The following is a 16,546-nucleotide window of genomic DNA, read 5'->3' as shown; positions in this document are numbered from 1 at the left end:
TTCCCAACCTAGATACTAGAATAAGATGGAATTGAGGGACTGTTCCCTGAAAGCATTACCATCATGCCCAATTCTCTTGCTCACAAAAAGATTAACAGTTATGAAAAGTAAAACTTCTGTTTTCATTTAGCCATCTACTCATAAAAGGCAGGGGACCTTTACATAAACAAATAGTATCAATGCTCAGCAACTCATCACTTTGAATCTGAGCCTGTTCACCTGGATGTCATTATGGGGGTTCCAGTCAGAGTCATAGATGATAACAGTATCTGCAGTAGCCAAATTGATTCCCAGGCCCCCAGCTCGAGTAGAAAGAAGAAAGCAAAACTGTTGAGCACCAGGTGCTGTAAAGAGAATAAAAAATGCCATTTCAGATATCTTTCAGAAATAATCAGACACCTTTCAAGCCAGAGGTAAACTCTGTTATTTCCTTCCCTACTCAATAAATTCCCCTGTGGCAGGTATAAATGGAAAAACAGGTGTGGAAAAAAGTGACTAGCCAAAAGACAAGTCTGATGGTGTTTTGATTTGCCCCCCTTTTCTCAATACATATATATATATATCCTGACCTCTTACCGTTAAAGCGATCAATGGCCTCCTGACGCATGTTCCCAGTAATACCCCCATCAATTCGCTCATACTTATAACCTTCATGTTCCAAAAAATCTTCTAAAAGGTCCAACATCTTAGTCATCTAAAAAAAGAATATATTTGATATACATGAGTTGAGTTCTCTTCCTAAGAACCATCTCCTTCTAACTCTCCTATATTTTATCCCAACACACTTGATTGATACCTGTGAGAAAATGAGTACACGGTGGCCACCCTCTTTGAGGTTCTTGAGCATTTTTTGCAATAAAAGTAGCTTCCCTGATGCTCGAATTAGGGCACTGCCATCATACATCCCATTGGGCATCTTTGGTGCTTCCTAGAGTAAAAGATAGGAAAGGAAAGAAAAATGAAATGAAAGACAAGGGAGTAATTCAGATGACATTAAAGAAATAGAAGTTTCAGGACATACCATGGCAGCCACAGGGAAGAGGTAAGGGTGATTACAGCACTTTTTAAGATCCATCACCACATTAAGTAAGGAAACCTGATTGCCACCACCCCGAGCATTGAGTGCTTCAAAGTTTCGAGTTAGAATGTACTTGTAGTATTTCCTGCAGACAGAACAGAAAGTCATACTACCAAACTTCAAGATAATCCTAAGTTCTAGGTATATCCCTTCTTTTGGTGGAACCCAGAGAATTAAAAAAATCCTAGGCTTAGGGTCTAAAAGTTATTAAATTGAACCTAAAAGTAACTTGCAAATAGAACTTGACTAAAATTGGAAAAAGTGTTTTATGACACTGGTACTGATAGCATCTCCAGGCCCCACTTGTTCCCTACCACCAGATGCCCCAGAATTGGAATGTTCCCAGAATGGAGCAAAGTGTGGATACTGGAAATATTGTGGGGGACAAGCAGATTTTTCTAGATATTTTTGGTGGACTTAGTGTTTCTCCTGTCCCTTCAGGGAACATTCTTCCAACTCACTTCTGCATGGGGCTCAGTTCCACACGCACAATCAGCTCTGTCTTGGAGGGCATGTTCTTGAAGACATCAGCTTTAAGCCGCCGCAACATATGAGGACCCAACATGTCATGCAATTTCTTGATCTGGTCCTCCTTGGCAATGTCAGCAAACTCCTCTAGGAATCCCTCCAGGTTGCTATATCAAGGAAAAAGGAAAGAAGTTTATCAGAGAATTGGGGGGGGAAGAGGCAGAGAAATATGTGATAAACAGGAAAAAAAATGGGGGGGAAGTAGTAGAGTAGGTATGAGAAATGATGTACTGTAATTAAAAAATACTTACTGGAATCTTTCTGGAGTGAGGAAATTAAGCAGGTGGAAGAGCTCCTCTAAGTTATTCTGTAGAGGAGTCCCTGTTAGTAGTAACTTGTGCTGGAGGGAGTACCCATTGAGGACCCTGAAAAACTAATAGGGCAGAGGAGTCAGGTAAGAGGGAAAGGAAAACAGATCACTTCATGCCACCTATGGGCCCCAGCATGAATCCAGAGAATCCCAATCCTTCAGATTCCCCACCTTCAATAAATCAATAGAATCTAATAAAAGAGGCCAAAGACTTTGCTTACCTTAGACTGATTGTTCTTAAGTCTATGAGCTTCATCCACGATCAGGCAGGCCCAATCAATGGAGCCCAGAATGGCCATGTCAATGGTGATCAGTTCATAGGAAGTCAGCAACACATGAAATTTCACAGATGCTTCTTTCTGCAAAGGAAGGGGGACCCAATCACTGATGCTAAGCCCCACTACTGTGAGGAGCATCTTCAAGATCCCAGGGTTTCCCTTTTTCTTCATCCCAAGGGAATAGGCTTGATAATCTCCCTCTGAGATACCTTCATTCTTGAAGCCTTCTTGCCACCACGGATAGCATTGTCTTCAAAAGAAAACTCATTTTCACGGATAATGGCACGACTATCCTTGTCCCCAACATAGGTTACCACATACATGTCTGGAGCCCACATCTCAAACTCTCGCTCCCAGTTGATGATTGTAGAAAGTGGGGCACTCACTAGGAAAGGGCCTTTTGAATGACCCTGGGGTGGGAAAGGGAAGAGAAGAGTTTTAGGTCCTTTTACTACCCCATGTCTATAAACCACTCTATACATTACAACTGCCCAACGTCCCTGCCAAGAGTTTGAAAAAGAACAAAAGGCATCAGCATCAGTCTTAAACCTTCTCCCCTTCTAAACTGTTTTGACCCTCCTTCAAAACTTGGTCTTCCATGGGGCCTTCTCAGACTAATTCCTCCCACAGGTCTGATCAAACTGGGACACCTGCCCTGAACATACATTCCTACAGCTCTGCCTGTCTGCCACTAGTTACATTTTGTTATGTAATAAATATTCTTTTTCTGTCTTATTTCCCCCATTATACCAAATGCTCTAAGAACAAGAATTAGTCTCCTCTCCTACCTCGGCACTAAGTAAAAGGCTCTGCAATAAATGAATAGTTTTGAGAAGACAGAAAAGATAAGTAATAGCTGTGCTCTTTCTCACCTCCTTGTATAAAGAGTAGAGGAATACAGCTGTCTGAACAGTTTTGCCCAAGCCCATTTCATCTGCCAAGATGGTGTCAGTGCCCTGGGCCCAGGAAAAGCGCAACCAGTTCAATCCCTCCATCTGATAGGGATGTAAAGTCCCACCAGTGGCATCTAAGTACTCTGGCTGCCGCTCATACTTCACTGTTGGCTGAAAGAAAAAATAGCGGGAAGTCAGAAACAGGCAGGTGATGGGCTTATATTCCACGAAGACAAAGATGACTTTGTAATACCAAGTATCTTTTCCAGCCTACTTACATGTCAACACGAAAGCCTGTGCAAAGTTTCCTTAGAGGTCATTATTTCCCCTCTGCCGTTGTCCTAACCTCTTCCTCTTGGCAGAACAATAACCCACCAAATAAATTTTTAGTTTTAGTATTAAAAGATTTTCAGGAAAACACTCTAGTGTCCCTCAGTAATTTAATAATTCCTAAAGTCATAAAATTCTCCAAATTAAGGAAACCTATTTATACCACATTCCTTCCTAAGGTTCATTTTGACAACTTTCCTGTCTATTCTCCAAAAAAAGACAACCAGAGAGGAAAAGAGCCTTGGGATGAAGATCAGGAATGCTGAGATCTAGCCCCAACTCAACAAAGTATATATAAATATGGGCTAAGGATGTTATTAATGTATGTAAAAGTACTTTGTAAATCTTTTCATTTGATAGTCATAAACACTGTGTAAGACAGACAGTTGTATTAACACTCTCATTTTACAGGTGATAAAACAAGAGCTAAGAGAGATTAAGTTATTTGCCCAGTCTCACAGCTAAATGTCAAAGGATAGATTCAAACCCAAGTCTTTCCTGACTCCAAGTGTAGCACTCTTTCCATTACACCCTGTTACTTTTCTCCAGGATTTTCATGACCTTAAACAAACTTTCCATCCTCCCCTTCCCCTTTTCCACCTCTATGCTTTAGTTTCCCTGCTGGCTAGAATGAGAGGAAATAAAGCCCTCTCTTAATTTAGAGGTATGGTGAAGGGAGGAAAAGGAGACTTAACTAAAACAATTAAGAGCTAGAGAGAACAGGTTATTATTTATAGCACTGCCATCAAATGAAGCATCGTCTGGATGGAGACAAGATCCATTCTCCCACCTAAATAAGTGATATCCTTTTCTCTGTCACAACTCACATCAACTGTAGGGGTTTCAGGGGGCCTCTCCAACTTCCTTAGCTTAACCTTCTTGAGCTTTTTGCCAGGTCGTCCTTCCTCACCCCGCATTAGCTCCCTAAAGAAAAGAGAGGTTAGATGTCTGCCCTTCCAATGTCCTTTCTCTCCCACTATGAAGGCACTCAAATACTCACCTATGGTTCCAGTAACTCTGCTTGAACAGATCATAATCTTGCACCTCCACATCCTCACTCTCCCAAGATGCTTGATCATAGGGCAGGTCCCGCCATTTGATCAAATAGTGGACATGACCCTTCTTATCCACACTGTGGCACCAAAGAAAAAGAACTGTCAGAGTAGGTTACTCCATTCTCTTCAGGATCTTGAGGTAGACAGGCCTGAACAACACATACTGCAAGCTAGGAAATCAAACTCTGCACCTCTAGGGTGGTCACCAAGAGCAACATTACCACCACCACCACCCCTTTCCTCTCATAACAGTTTAAACACCAAGATTCCTTTAATACTAATTGCACACGTATTTTGTATAAGACACTGACAGACTTTCTACTTGCTCAGTCTAAGTAACAGGAAAAATGAGTCCTAATTCTCTTTCACAGAGATCTTGTTCCCCACTCACGCCAATTCCAGTAACCTCATAAGGCCAACCTTAACAACCTATAGCAACCACAAGCTTTACTAGTACCTATGGTTGAGGATTCGGTGAATCATCATCCACTCAGGTTTAATCCCATAGCGGTAGAAGCGTTCCTCCATTTCTGCAAACTTGGGGTCTTTGTTCTTTCGCTTACGGCTTTTTTCTTCCTCCCCACCAAAGTCTCCAGATGGTGGTTCATCCATATCATTCTTGCGCTGGTAGTTGCGGAACATCACTTGGCAGTGAAGCTCCAGCTGGGATCAGAAAAATATTATCCTTTATCTAGGAATATTATCTTTTCCCTTACTCCCTGTACTTCATTGCACACATCGAGCCACATTTACCTGTAGTTCTGACACCCAAGAACAGTGCCAATAGGACATGCCTTGCCACTTCACAAAGAACTGCCGCTCAGGTCGCCCCTCCAGAGGTTTAGGGGAAGGAGTATTGGGGTCAGCATCAGGAGGTCGAGGCACTGGTGTAGGGGATGGTGGCTGCCCCCATTTCCAGATCAAGATCTTCTGAACTTTACCTTTCAGTGAAGGGCACTAAAAAAAGATAATAAACACAAAAGCATAGCTCTAAAGAAAAGGCCTGATATACCCTGTGTCAGCACAGTCAGAGGTTTATAGCAACAGAAAGAAGGAAAAATCTTTTCCATTTCTTATCTTCATCTAGCAATGGTTTCACAACTAATCTCTTTTTTACCACCCAAATGCCTAGTTCTCAAAAAATTATACAGGACAATTAAACCTGGTAAATCAATAGACTTGGAGGCCTGGATTTTCCTTATGGAAAATTATAGAGTATTAAGTGGCTCCAATAAACCAGTGTGAATTGATAGGGTCCCTGAGGCTGGGTGTCAAGGCAGAGACAGGAACAGAGTGCTCCAGACTAAGACGACACTACTTCAGTACCCTCTGGACAGCTGGCAAAATATTAACTTTCCTGCCAGATGAATTCCAGAATCACCAGAAACCTTGGGTTTTATAAAAGCTAGGTAGACAGGAACTGCTTCAGAACTAAAGAAGTCATTTCCCTAGTTCCCAACCAATCCCTTGCCTTCTTTACTGTCATGATGCTTTGGTGCTACATAATAACAATGCAGTAAGTTATGAATTTTACTTCCCCCCTACAACTTCAAGTCAGGCACTCACTGTGCAACGAGGACAGAGCCATTCGCCATTGGGGATCTCTGGAAGTGGGGGATTCAGGCAGTGGATATGGTAGGAAGAGGGACAGGTGTCACAGCAGAGCAGTTCCCCACCATCCTTGCAGACACGGCAGAACTCCATGTGATGATCATCCTCCTCCTCAGGGTCACCGCCAACTTCTTCTAGTATTTCTTCACCCTCAGAGTTGTCCTCCTTTGCCTCCCACTGGATACCCTCCTTTTCCTGTGGTAAGAGATCACAGTTAGGTTCCACCCCCCCCCCAGTTCTTGACCTACCTTTTCCCCCAAAACCAGCTTCTTTCCCCAAAATCTCATAAGCTTCATCCCCATAACCCTATAAAATACAACCTCCCCCAAGTCAACAGAGGCCCATATTTGACAGGTACTCACACAGTGTGGACAACTCCACTTGCCCTCTGGGGCCTTCTCCATATCAGGATCCAGGCAGACCATGTGGTAAGCACGGGGACAGGTATCACACAGGATGATCTCGCCTCCTTGCTGGCACACTTCACAGTAGTCCTGGTGGTCTGTCTCATAACCATCCACAGCAGTCACCTCCTCCTCGCCTAGGCAAGGAAGAGGGGAAGCCCAGTAAGTAGCACAACCCGCCACCCATTATGATACCTCCAAGTCTCAGGCCTATTTTTAGGGGATTTGGGCCCTCACCAATAACCATACAAAGACATAAGAGAAACACACCTTTCTTTTTCTTTTTGGTAGCTCTGAGTTTCTTGCGGCTGCGGCTGCTCCGACTAGTTGATCCATCTGACACAGAGTAACTGTTGATACTAGCATCATCAAAGTCAGATTCCACATCCAGGTCATCATCTTCACTCTGGCAGGATGAAAGGGATCAGAGATATAGAAGTCCTAGCCAAGGGGAAGACGTATATGATAAGGAAAGTACCATTCTTTCCTTTCAGGGAGAATGTTAGGATACTAGGAGGGAGTATTAGATGTCTACTATAACAACTCTGCCCACAACCTCCCACACTTATATCCACTGCTGTATCCCATTCTAGGGTACTTTCTCCTTGGGATGTGGTGACCCTACCACATGCAGATTCTCACCGAAGACCTCTTGCGCTTAGAGCCAAAGCCTCCCAGTTTGATTTTCAGGGGTGCCACCTTCTTCGGTTTAGGCTTCTTAGCATCGGGCACACGGGGGCTAGCTTTAGGCTTCCGTCGGGCATTGGGACCTAAAAGAAAGTTAAATGCAAAGACCAACTCTCCAAGGGCTCCAAAAGTCTGCCTTATTGACCTTATTCCCTCATTCACCTTTAATCTCTTCCTATTTCTGACTCCATTCCTGTTATCTGCAAATTCGTCAGGTTTACCACATCCTTTAAAAAAAAAAACCCACACATACTTCACTTAACCCTATCCTACCATACCTGTTCAAGCTACTGATCCCTTTCACTGCCAAACTTTTAGAAAAAAAATCATCTATGCTCACTCACTGCTTCTACTTCCTCACCACCCACTCATAATTCTCCAACTCTTTCAATCTGGCTTTCGACCCACTACTCTACCTAAACTTCGTCTCTCCAAAGTTGCCAACCACTTTAACTGCTAAATCCAATAGCATTTTCCATCTTTCTTGACCTCTCTACAGTTTTTTCTACACTGCTGACCTGTCTTCCCACAACATGTACCTGAATACTCTTTCTTCCTTTGGTTTTCAGAAACTACTCCTGATTTTTTTCACCCTATCTACTTAATCAAGCTTTCTCAGAATCCTTTACTATACCATCTTTCATTTCCTAATTCCATAGAGTGGATGTCCCCCAGGACTCTGTTCTCAGTCCTTTCCTCTTTGCAACTTCCTTCTTGATCATTTCATCTGTATAAAGATGATTCACAAATCTATATATCCATTCAACTTTTTCCTAAGTTCTCAGTCTGGCATCATCAGTTGCCTGCTAGACATCTCCATGTGGAAGTTCCATTAGTATTTCAAAAACAGCAAGTCTAAAATAGAGTTTATGATCTCCCCACTGAAAAACCCCACTTCTAAACTTCCTTATTTATCCTAGTCACCCAAAAGTTATTCTTACCTCTATTTTCTCCTCCTAAATCCAATCAATTATGAGCTCTGGATTCTGCTTCTACAACACCTCCACCTGCATATTCAATCAGCATCTCAGGCTCTACTTGTCCAATGTATTACCCCATCCTGTCAATTCACCCATTCTCTTCTGTCCAGTCACAGAGCTACTACTCTAGTTCCAGCCATCAAAATCTCACCTAGGCTACCCTAACAGATTGTTATATTTGCTTCTAAGCCTTCCCCTTTTCAATACTGCTGCCCACAGCTGACAAATTAATATTCCTGTAACACATTTGTTCACGTCACTACCTCCGTGCCCCACTCCCTTTACTACTCAAAAATCGTTACTGCCATTAGGACAAAAGTTCTGCCTTCTCAGCCTGGCAAGAGGGCCCACCACAATCTGACTTCAGTCTTATCAAATTACTCCCCTTCACACTTTATGCTCTAGCCAAATTTTATTAAATCAGCTTCCCAAACTCAATGTTCCTCATTCCTGAAATGTTATCTTTTCATCCCTGCTTCTCAGAATCCTTATCTCCCTTTAAGAGTTAGTATAGCTGGCACCTTTGTGAAGCTTTTCCTGATACCCCCAAAAGTCAGTGCTCTTTCCCTCCTCATATTGCCATACAGAACAAATCTTCCTACCTAGCTCTTCCCCAGGAGAATGCAAGCTCCTTAAAGATCATTTAGCTTTTGTCTTTGTATGTTATCCCCTGAGCCAAGCACAGTGCCTTCCTCATATGGCACTTAACACAAATGTGTTGAATTGAATCACTGGGCAGTAGGTTTAAAAAAAGAAGAAAATCCTCTTTACAATACTTCCTAATATAGTTTTGCCAACATAATTTTCCCCAAACTTCTCCAACCTAAACTTGAGATCCAAATTCAACCTCCTATGTAAGAAAAGACATCTTACAACCAGACTTGTCTACATATTCCTATCTTATCTTACTAACCTTTGCCCTCCTTGGTTTTCGCCTTGCGGATGGGTACCTCCACAGGGGGTGGAGGTGGAGCAACTTCAGTTGCAGTTACCATACTCTCCACCACAGCCACAGCAGCAGCAGCTGCAGCTGCCACTGAGGCCCCAGAACTGCCCTTGAAGGGGTTGTTGGTACTGAACTCTCGCCACTTGGCCCCTAAAACCATCATCATCTTGGAAACTGCAATCTTGGGGTTCTTAGCAGCAATGAGAGGTCTGGGGAAAGAAGAATGAAATTAGACACTGTTTGATAAACAGAAGAAATAGCAGGATTAGAGACTGAAAAAGAGAGGCATATGCCTCTTCCCTTTCTAATGATCCCTGAGTCTTAGCTTAAATACCGGACAAACTGGCTGAAGGCCTTATAGTTGGTAAGGGTGCGGTAATCTTCTTCTGAGAACACGTGGTCAATGTCCTCCATGCCCCAGTCTTCCAGTAGCTGACCTGATGACTTGGGCTCCTGCAGGAGGCCAAGGGAAAAGAGTCAAAGCCCTAGCAGTTCTTTCAATGGTACATATTAAGGAGTAACAAAGGACCTTTGAGAAGCTGAGAATTATTGGATCAGAATACTATTATAAGGGGACAGAACTGGAAGATAGGTATTTTATAAGAGAAAGCCTTATAAGGGGCAGTAAGAAATTTTGGAATGAGAAAGAAAAAAAAAAACACAACGGATTCAGGTACCTTTGAATCATCATCATCATCATCTTCTTCCTCCTCCTCCTTCCTCTTAGACTTGCTTTTCTTCTCTTTCTTAGGTCCAAGCTTCTTCTTCTTTTTCTTGCCAGGAGTATAGTCACTGCCCTCGCTGTCTGATCGCAAAACCATCTCATCTTCTTCCTCCACAAACTCAGGCCCCTCCCCAGAGCTGTCTCCCAGCTGCCGGCATAAGAGCACACGCTAGAACAGGGAGGGGGGGGAGGGAAAGGGAGACAGACACACACATGCTACACACATGCTGGCCTTGGGACAGCCACCTGGCTTATCCCAGGACCTTTCCTACATAAGGTCCACCCCCTACACACAAGTCTTTCCTATCCCTAATTCTCATATTTTGACTCCTTCCCACCCTCCATCCATTCATACTTTAGCCATCCTCACTCACCTCCTTTTTTTGTCGCTTGCTCTTTGGGATTTTAGGATCCCGGGGTTTCTTAGGCTTCTTCTTCTTTTTGAGTTTAGGAGTCTCTGCCTCTGATAAGTCTTCCTCTGGGTCTTCTTCATTCTCTTAAGTATGTTCATTAGGGTAGAACACAGAAAAAGAGAAGATATGGAACTGTTAGGATCCAGTACCCAGTCTTCAATCTATAATTTCCCCACATTCTGAGGGGAATGTGCCTTCTTCACTCTCCTTCAGGAGACTAAAAGAAATTGGTACTCAGAAGAGAAAAAGATCAAGAAAAAGCAGGATCCATATTAAACAGAGCCACTATAGTAAGTCAGCCATCTCTGGTCTATCACAGAGCCCCAGGGCCACTCCTTAAGAGCAATTTTCTTTATCTCCACTAACATAGCTTCTGAACTAAGGTAACAGTACAGGAGAAATAAGTTCCAATATTCAGTCATGATGCACTGTAATTGACAAGATATCCCTAACCTGGGGAATTATACCAGCTGAAAGACAGGAAATATGGCAGCATACCTCTTTCTCTAATAATATTCTAAAAATATGGGTAACAATTCAGCTCCAGGGTTCCCCATCTCCACACCCTTAAAATCAACTTTGGTTCACTGCTACTTAGGGCAACCAAAGCTTCTGGATCCTAAGCCCAGGTGCCAACTGTATCTCCAAAGACAGCTTCCCCCATACTCCCCTCCACTCCCTTCCCCAATAGTTTACTCCCCTTTCTTTCCTACCCCAAGCTTCTTCTCTCTGATATTCCCTGGGGCCAGTAGTTTTACCCTCCCCTGGGCCCAAGTCAAATCAGCTGTTACTACTCCCTCCAACCCAGCCTTCTCCCATCTGGCTTCCTCCTCCCCCTCGGCTCTGGGCACACTAGCACAAAGCCTAGGGTTATATACATGGTTGATGGGCTGGGCTGGGGGGGGGGGGGGCACTGAGGAGGAAGGGAAGGACAGATGTTGCTTCTTTTTTAACAGAAATCCATGTCAGCTCACTTACTCCCCCTTCTCTGGCCACCCCCACCCATCATACGGGTGGTAAGGGAGGTACCTCACCAACTAAGGAGAGGGAAAATGGCTCCTGACCACAGAAGCCACCCAGGGCACCCAGCATGCCAATATAGGGCAGACAGGAAATGGCTGGGAGGTGTGAAAGGGGAAAGAAATTGTCCTCATTGAGAACTTTCTTGTCCTTTCCCCTTTCAAAAGGACCCCAGATCCAGGTCCCTTACCCAGTTTTAGGGTGACATTTGTCTTGAGAGACCTCAAGATAAGGAAACCCAGTATAAATGCACAGGAGACAAGTGATAACAAGAGGTTGAGTTACACCACCAAAAAAATTGTTTTAAAGACCAGAACATAGCTAGGAAATTGAGAGGTCCAAACATACAATCCCCTTGCCATACTTCTGATAGCTAATATTTCATTGGTTGTGGTAGGAATTCATGGCAAAAAGTTCTAAAACATACCCTACAATGCCACCTTCATTTGAGTAGCTACATAACAAAGTCCCTCACTTCCCTCAAGTTTCAGAGATTCACACACGTGGCCCAAGGAACATAAACAATATTCTTTTTCCAATTCTATACAAGCTCCTACCCTCTAATCCCTGGAGACCTAGCCCCTAAGCAGCTTCTGGCTCTTCCCTCCCAGGACCAGACATTAGAAAACAGACATCAGGTTAGACAAAGCGCCATCAGGCCCCTAGCCTACTTAGCCCAAGATCAGGCTAGGCTCAAGGCAACCCCTCCCACTCCCAAGGGAATAGGACACCCGGCCTAGATCTCACCAGGAAGAATAATTTTCTGGAAGGCCTCATCTGAACACTCCCATGTTATCCCATGATCAACAACACCCCAGTTCCTCCTTTTTAGAACTCCTATAAAGAATCCCGAGAGGAAGGCAAGGGGAATGAGGATGCAAGAGGTACATCCTAGTCCACCCACAAATAGCCCCCCAACCTCTCAGGCAAAGAATGTGCTGACATGGCCAACATCACATTAGTTGAGATCTGGAGGAAGATTTGGGAAAGGGACAGGAACGGGGTGTGGCAAAGTGGAAAAACTGGGTCATAGAACAGCTTGGGGCAGAGTTCATCTTGGGAGCCCATACAGCTTCCAGCTAGGATAGGAACAACCCCAGCCCTGGGGGCCAACAGAGGGGGAAAAAGGGAATAATTGCCTGTGGTTCACCTAGCCTCTAGGCCAATAGCACAAGACAACTCTACTGTTTGTCAAGAAAAGGCTAGGACCACTCTACTTCCTTGGACAACAGGCCAACCATATGCTACCCTAGCCTATATGAACCAAAGAAGTTCAAAATTTGGCCCTCCACTATACTAGACTAAAGCAAAGGGCAGTGGAAGATAGGGATTAACATCCACCCAAATAACTTCGAAGGGCAGAGCAGAGGCTGCACTGCACACATCCCTAGCCCTAACTTAGAAAACCCCAAATCTAGAAGCATCTCTATGGCAGCCCAGTTTTTCTCAAAAGTAAAGAAAATTAAAAATAAGAAAGCTAGTCACTGGGGAACCTAAGCAAGAACAGTAGCCTTTGTAATGAGAGGATGGCTGGCTCAGATAACAAAAAATCAACAGCAGCAGCAGTAGTTAACATTTATACAGTACTCTAAGGTTTACAAAGTACTTCCCATACATTGTCTCATTTGAACTTTACAATAACCTTGTGAAGTTGGTTCTACAGTATCATCCCCATTTAACCGAAGACAAAACTGAGGCTCAGGGAGATTTCTTGGCTGGCCCAATGGCCACACAGCTAATGAAAGAATCTGAATCCATCACGTACTCCACTGTCTCTCTGACCCAATACAAGGACAGAGTTCACTTGAATAGACAACAGGGAGGAGAAGAAAAACCTGAGATGGGGAAAAAAGAAAAGGAGGAGGAGAACAAAAAGTCCAGTTTAGGGGTAAAGGAGAAGACAAGAGAAGCACACAGCATCTCTCTGTCTGAGGAATTAACCAAAGCTCTGCTCCTCAGGACTGGTCAGTACCATCTCCATCTCCAGAAAGCACAGGGTAAATCCAACCATTCCAATTTGCCTGGTCCAAGGTTCCACCCCAAACACACATAACACACATATATACTTTCTTCTCCCCTGCCACCAAGATAAACATACTTTCCCTGACACAAGGTCTTCAATAAAACATTCCTTCCCTAAGAAGAATGACGGAAAGTCTTCAAAAAAAAAAAAAAAGATTCCTTCCTACTCATTGTACTGGGGTAGGGGCTCCTCTGCTCCCCAAACCCTCAAACCTTGTCTTCTAGATCATTAACATATTCCCTCCGCTTTCATTCCCCCAACCAAAACACTCCAGCAATTTGCCTGGCTGCAAGTGCTCCATATCCCGGCTGTGAGCGAGATTCAAACTTTGCACAGTTCAGTCACCAGAGAGAACAGAAAACCGGTAACTGATCACTGGCTAAAAATAAACTGAAAAAGAGAACCCAGCAATCCCTGTTTATACTTTCCAAGGCAGCAATGACCCCTGCCCCCAAGACCCCACTAGATTTCAGAGATGCTTGGCCATTCTCCCCCAAAACCCTAATGCCAAGCAACAAAGCACTGGCTGACCATAACCTAAGCTTAATGCTACCCTATTCATTCTAAGTTTCACATACAGCATTACCATCTCGCCATGAGCTCAGACCATACAATGGGCACTAGATGTCATCTCCAAGACACCTCAATCCATGATGCCCAAGGCAGAAACACATGGCTGCCATCACCCTTTTTTACAGGAGAGCTCTGAAGAGAACCACTCCCTCTACATACCCTCCCACCTCAGATTCTGCAAAGAGAGGCATTACCCAACCCTGCCCCAACAGAGTCACTTGAGGAAGGCCCCAAAAGCCTCCTCTTTCCCAGCCTGTGCCCCTTCAGAGCACTTACCTGGGTGGGGTGGGGGAAGGCTGTTTAGAAGCACCTCCATGTCCTCTTCCTCACTGCCTGCTGAGCAGGGGGATGGGGAGCCCAGGCCTGAAGCCATCCCCTTCCACTCCTGGCCAGGGAATTGGCCCAGCTGCTCCTGCCTCCGGCCTGGGGCCCTCTGTGCTGGCCCGAGTCACTGTGCAGAGGAGGGGGGGGAGGGGGGGAAGAGACAGAGAAAGAGAGAGAGAACAGTCAGTGACGTGCACTGTCCCTGTCCCCCTCCCCCACCCCACCCCCACCTATTCTTTCCACCCACCACCCCACCAACCCCCCTCCCCCCTTGCCACTTGGGCCAGACAGAAAAACCCACTTCAGCTGAACTTCGTTCTTCAGCATTTCGGGGGGAAGGGTCCGGGATCTGACTCGCTCCCCGTAAGGGAGGCTAAGGCCAGAGGTGGGGCAGGGGCAGGAAGGAAGGAGCCCTCCCCTCCTCCAGGACCAAGCGGGCATTGTGGTAGGAGGACAGCAGAGGGCCATGGGGAAGAAGGGGCCTGGGCTGGGCGAGCTGAAGGGGAGGGCTTCGAGAGGGGAGATTCTCGGAGGCAGAAGGTCACTGGGGGGCGGGAAGGGGCTGCTCCCGGACGCCGGGGAGGGGTCAGTCCCCAGAGAGGGCAGCTGATCCCGGGAGCACTTCAGGTTTTCCAGGGAGCCAGGGGAAGGGGGAGGGTGGAGCCTCCAGACTTGAGCACGGACCGGAGTGGGGGGCAGGGGGTGGGGGGGAGGGTCTGCTGGATAACCTAGGGGAGGGGGCCAAGCCACGTGTCCCGGGGAACAAGCCCGCAAAGGGCAGAAGAGGGGGCAGGCTCCTGATATAGTAGGAAGCCGCCCCCTCCCCGTTGTCCTGGGGGGCGGAAAGGGCGCACAGAGGCCCAAAGAGGCTCCTCGGAGCCCTGGGTGGGGGAGGGTTCTGCTCCCCCCCCCCCCGGCCCCCCGGGGGGCCGGGGGGGGGCAGCCAGCCGGTTTTGAAGGGGCTTTCTGCGGGATAGGCGAGGGGACCCCTGGGAGAGTTTCTCGGGAAGGTAGTGTGTGTGTATGTAGGGGTCTTTCCTCGGGGACCCCGCCCCCTCCTCACCCCGGAGCCGCGGGGTCCAGCTCTCGTAGCTCTCGCAGCTCTCGCTCGCACTCCAGCTCCTCCTCGCCGCGGCCGAAGGGGGGAAAATGGCTCCGGCTCCGGCTTCGCCTCTTAAAGGGCCCGAAACACCGGCCGGGAAATCCCACAGCCCAAGCCCCGCCCCCCCCGCGGACAGCCCATAATAACCCCAACCAACTCCAACCCTCCCCTGTCCCCTTCCCCCCACCCTCCACCTTCCTCCCTGGATCTCCCCGGCAACGCCCGCCCCCTCGTCGCCCTAGCAACCATTGGCCCCGCCCCTTCATCGCTCGCGCGCGCGTGTCACCGGAGCAACCGCCCACCTCCCGGACATCCCATAATACTTGTGGACTCCCCCACTTCCATACACATGTATGCCAGAGTTAGAGGCATCCCATAATACTCAGTTCCTTTGCAACTCAACCCTTTCTCCCCAAACATCCCATAATAACCATTCTCCTGCCAACTTCCCCACTCTAACCCCCCAGGACTGACATCCCATAATGATCCCTCTCACCCCTCCCTCTCCATGGCCATCCCATAATAACCACCCCTCCCAACACTTCAGCCTTACATCCCATAATACTCACCCCCCATCCCCCAACAGACATCCCATAATAACCACCCTCCATCCACCCCCAGTTTGACATCCCATAATATCCACCCTCGCCCTCTGCAACAACGGCCATTCAGGGCCCCTTCCCACACACATCCCATAATAACCAGTCTCCCCTTTTCTATACTGACATCCCATAATAACCAAACCTCTGGTAGCTCCCCCCCCAGCCCCTCCAGGCTAGTATCCTCTGATAGTCTCACCACTATCATCCCCATCCTTTACACACTCACCCTGTAGTCTAACAGCCCATAATAATCACCCCTCCCCTATATGCAGATGTCCCATAATGATCAGCACCCTCACTGTCACCCTAGAAATGGACATCTAACCACCTCTTCCCTCAAGACATCCCATAATAACACAACTCTCCCACTCCAACCCAGATATCCCATAATAAACACTAGGGGCAGCTGGACAGCCAGACATCCCATAATACTCCCAGAAACAACCTAGTGCCACATCCCATAATATCCCGTTCTCCCCCATACCCTTCCAGCAGGCAGCCCATAATACTCACATTCACCTCCCCCATCTTCAGACACACAGTCCATACTAATCATCGGGAGCGGGGAGGGCCAGGCAGGGCTGCCCACACTGTCCAGTCTGCCCACACACACACACACCTCCACCCCACCCTGAGCCAGAGCTGTGTCCTGGAGGGATAGCCTC

The 16,546-nt window shown here is 46.4% G+C and overlaps 1 protein-coding gene across 9 annotated transcripts in view; it reads right to left on the bottom strand.

The window, feature by feature from the left end:
- The window catches only part of CHD4 (chromodomain helicase DNA binding protein 4), a 37,277-nt gene extending 21,849 nt beyond the window's left edge, over positions 1-15,428 (bottom strand). For 2 of the 9 annotated variants that reach the window (XM_069101614.1, XM_069101615.1), the window contains exons 1-23: positions 15,241-15,428; positions 14,130-14,304; positions 10,199-10,320; positions 9,778-9,993; positions 9,435-9,553; positions 9,068-9,309; positions 7,130-7,257; positions 6,758-6,893; positions 6,446-6,624; positions 6,039-6,278; positions 5,226-5,429; positions 4,930-5,135; positions 4,418-4,549; positions 4,245-4,341; positions 3,067-3,258; positions 2,404-2,604; positions 2,138-2,275; positions 1,858-1,979; positions 1,540-1,713; positions 1,022-1,163; positions 797-928; positions 577-694; positions 220-344 (exon numbers count right to left, since the gene is read on the bottom strand). In XM_069101614.1, coding sequence (XP_068957715.1) covers positions 220-344; positions 577-694; positions 797-928; positions 1,022-1,163; positions 1,540-1,713; positions 1,858-1,979; positions 2,138-2,275; positions 2,404-2,604; positions 3,067-3,258; positions 4,245-4,341; positions 4,418-4,549; positions 4,930-5,135; positions 5,226-5,429; positions 6,039-6,278; positions 6,446-6,624; positions 6,758-6,893; positions 7,130-7,257; positions 9,068-9,309; positions 9,435-9,553; positions 9,778-9,993; positions 10,199-10,320; positions 14,130-14,226 — 3,462 coding nt within the window. In that variant the 5' untranslated portion in view covers positions 14,227-14,304; positions 15,241-15,428. The remainder of the gene's footprint in view (positions 1-219; positions 345-576; positions 695-796; positions 929-1,021; positions 1,164-1,539; positions 1,714-1,857; positions 1,980-2,137; positions 2,276-2,403; positions 2,605-3,066; positions 3,259-4,244; positions 4,342-4,417; positions 4,550-4,929; positions 5,136-5,225; positions 5,430-6,038; positions 6,279-6,445; positions 6,625-6,757; positions 6,894-7,129; positions 7,258-9,067; positions 9,310-9,434; positions 9,554-9,777; positions 9,994-10,198; positions 10,321-14,129; positions 14,305-15,240) is intronic. The other 7 variants (XM_069101619.1, XM_069101617.1, XM_069101622.1 and 4 more) reach the window with 7 other exon arrangements.
- Positions 15,429-16,546: the final 1,118 nt, after the last annotated feature.

The sequence above is a fragment of the Petaurus breviceps genome, unplaced genomic scaffold (genome assembly GCF_028583685.1).
Source record: "Petaurus breviceps papuanus isolate PSGF00001 unplaced genomic scaffold, PetGlider_PUasm1.0 470, whole genome shotgun sequence".
In the NCBI taxonomy this organism is placed as follows: Eukaryota; Metazoa; Chordata; class Mammalia; order Diprotodontia; family Petauridae; genus Petaurus; species Petaurus breviceps.
The sequence above is the reverse complement of the archived record's forward strand: the minus strand, read 5'-3'. Positions and strand labels throughout refer to the sequence as shown.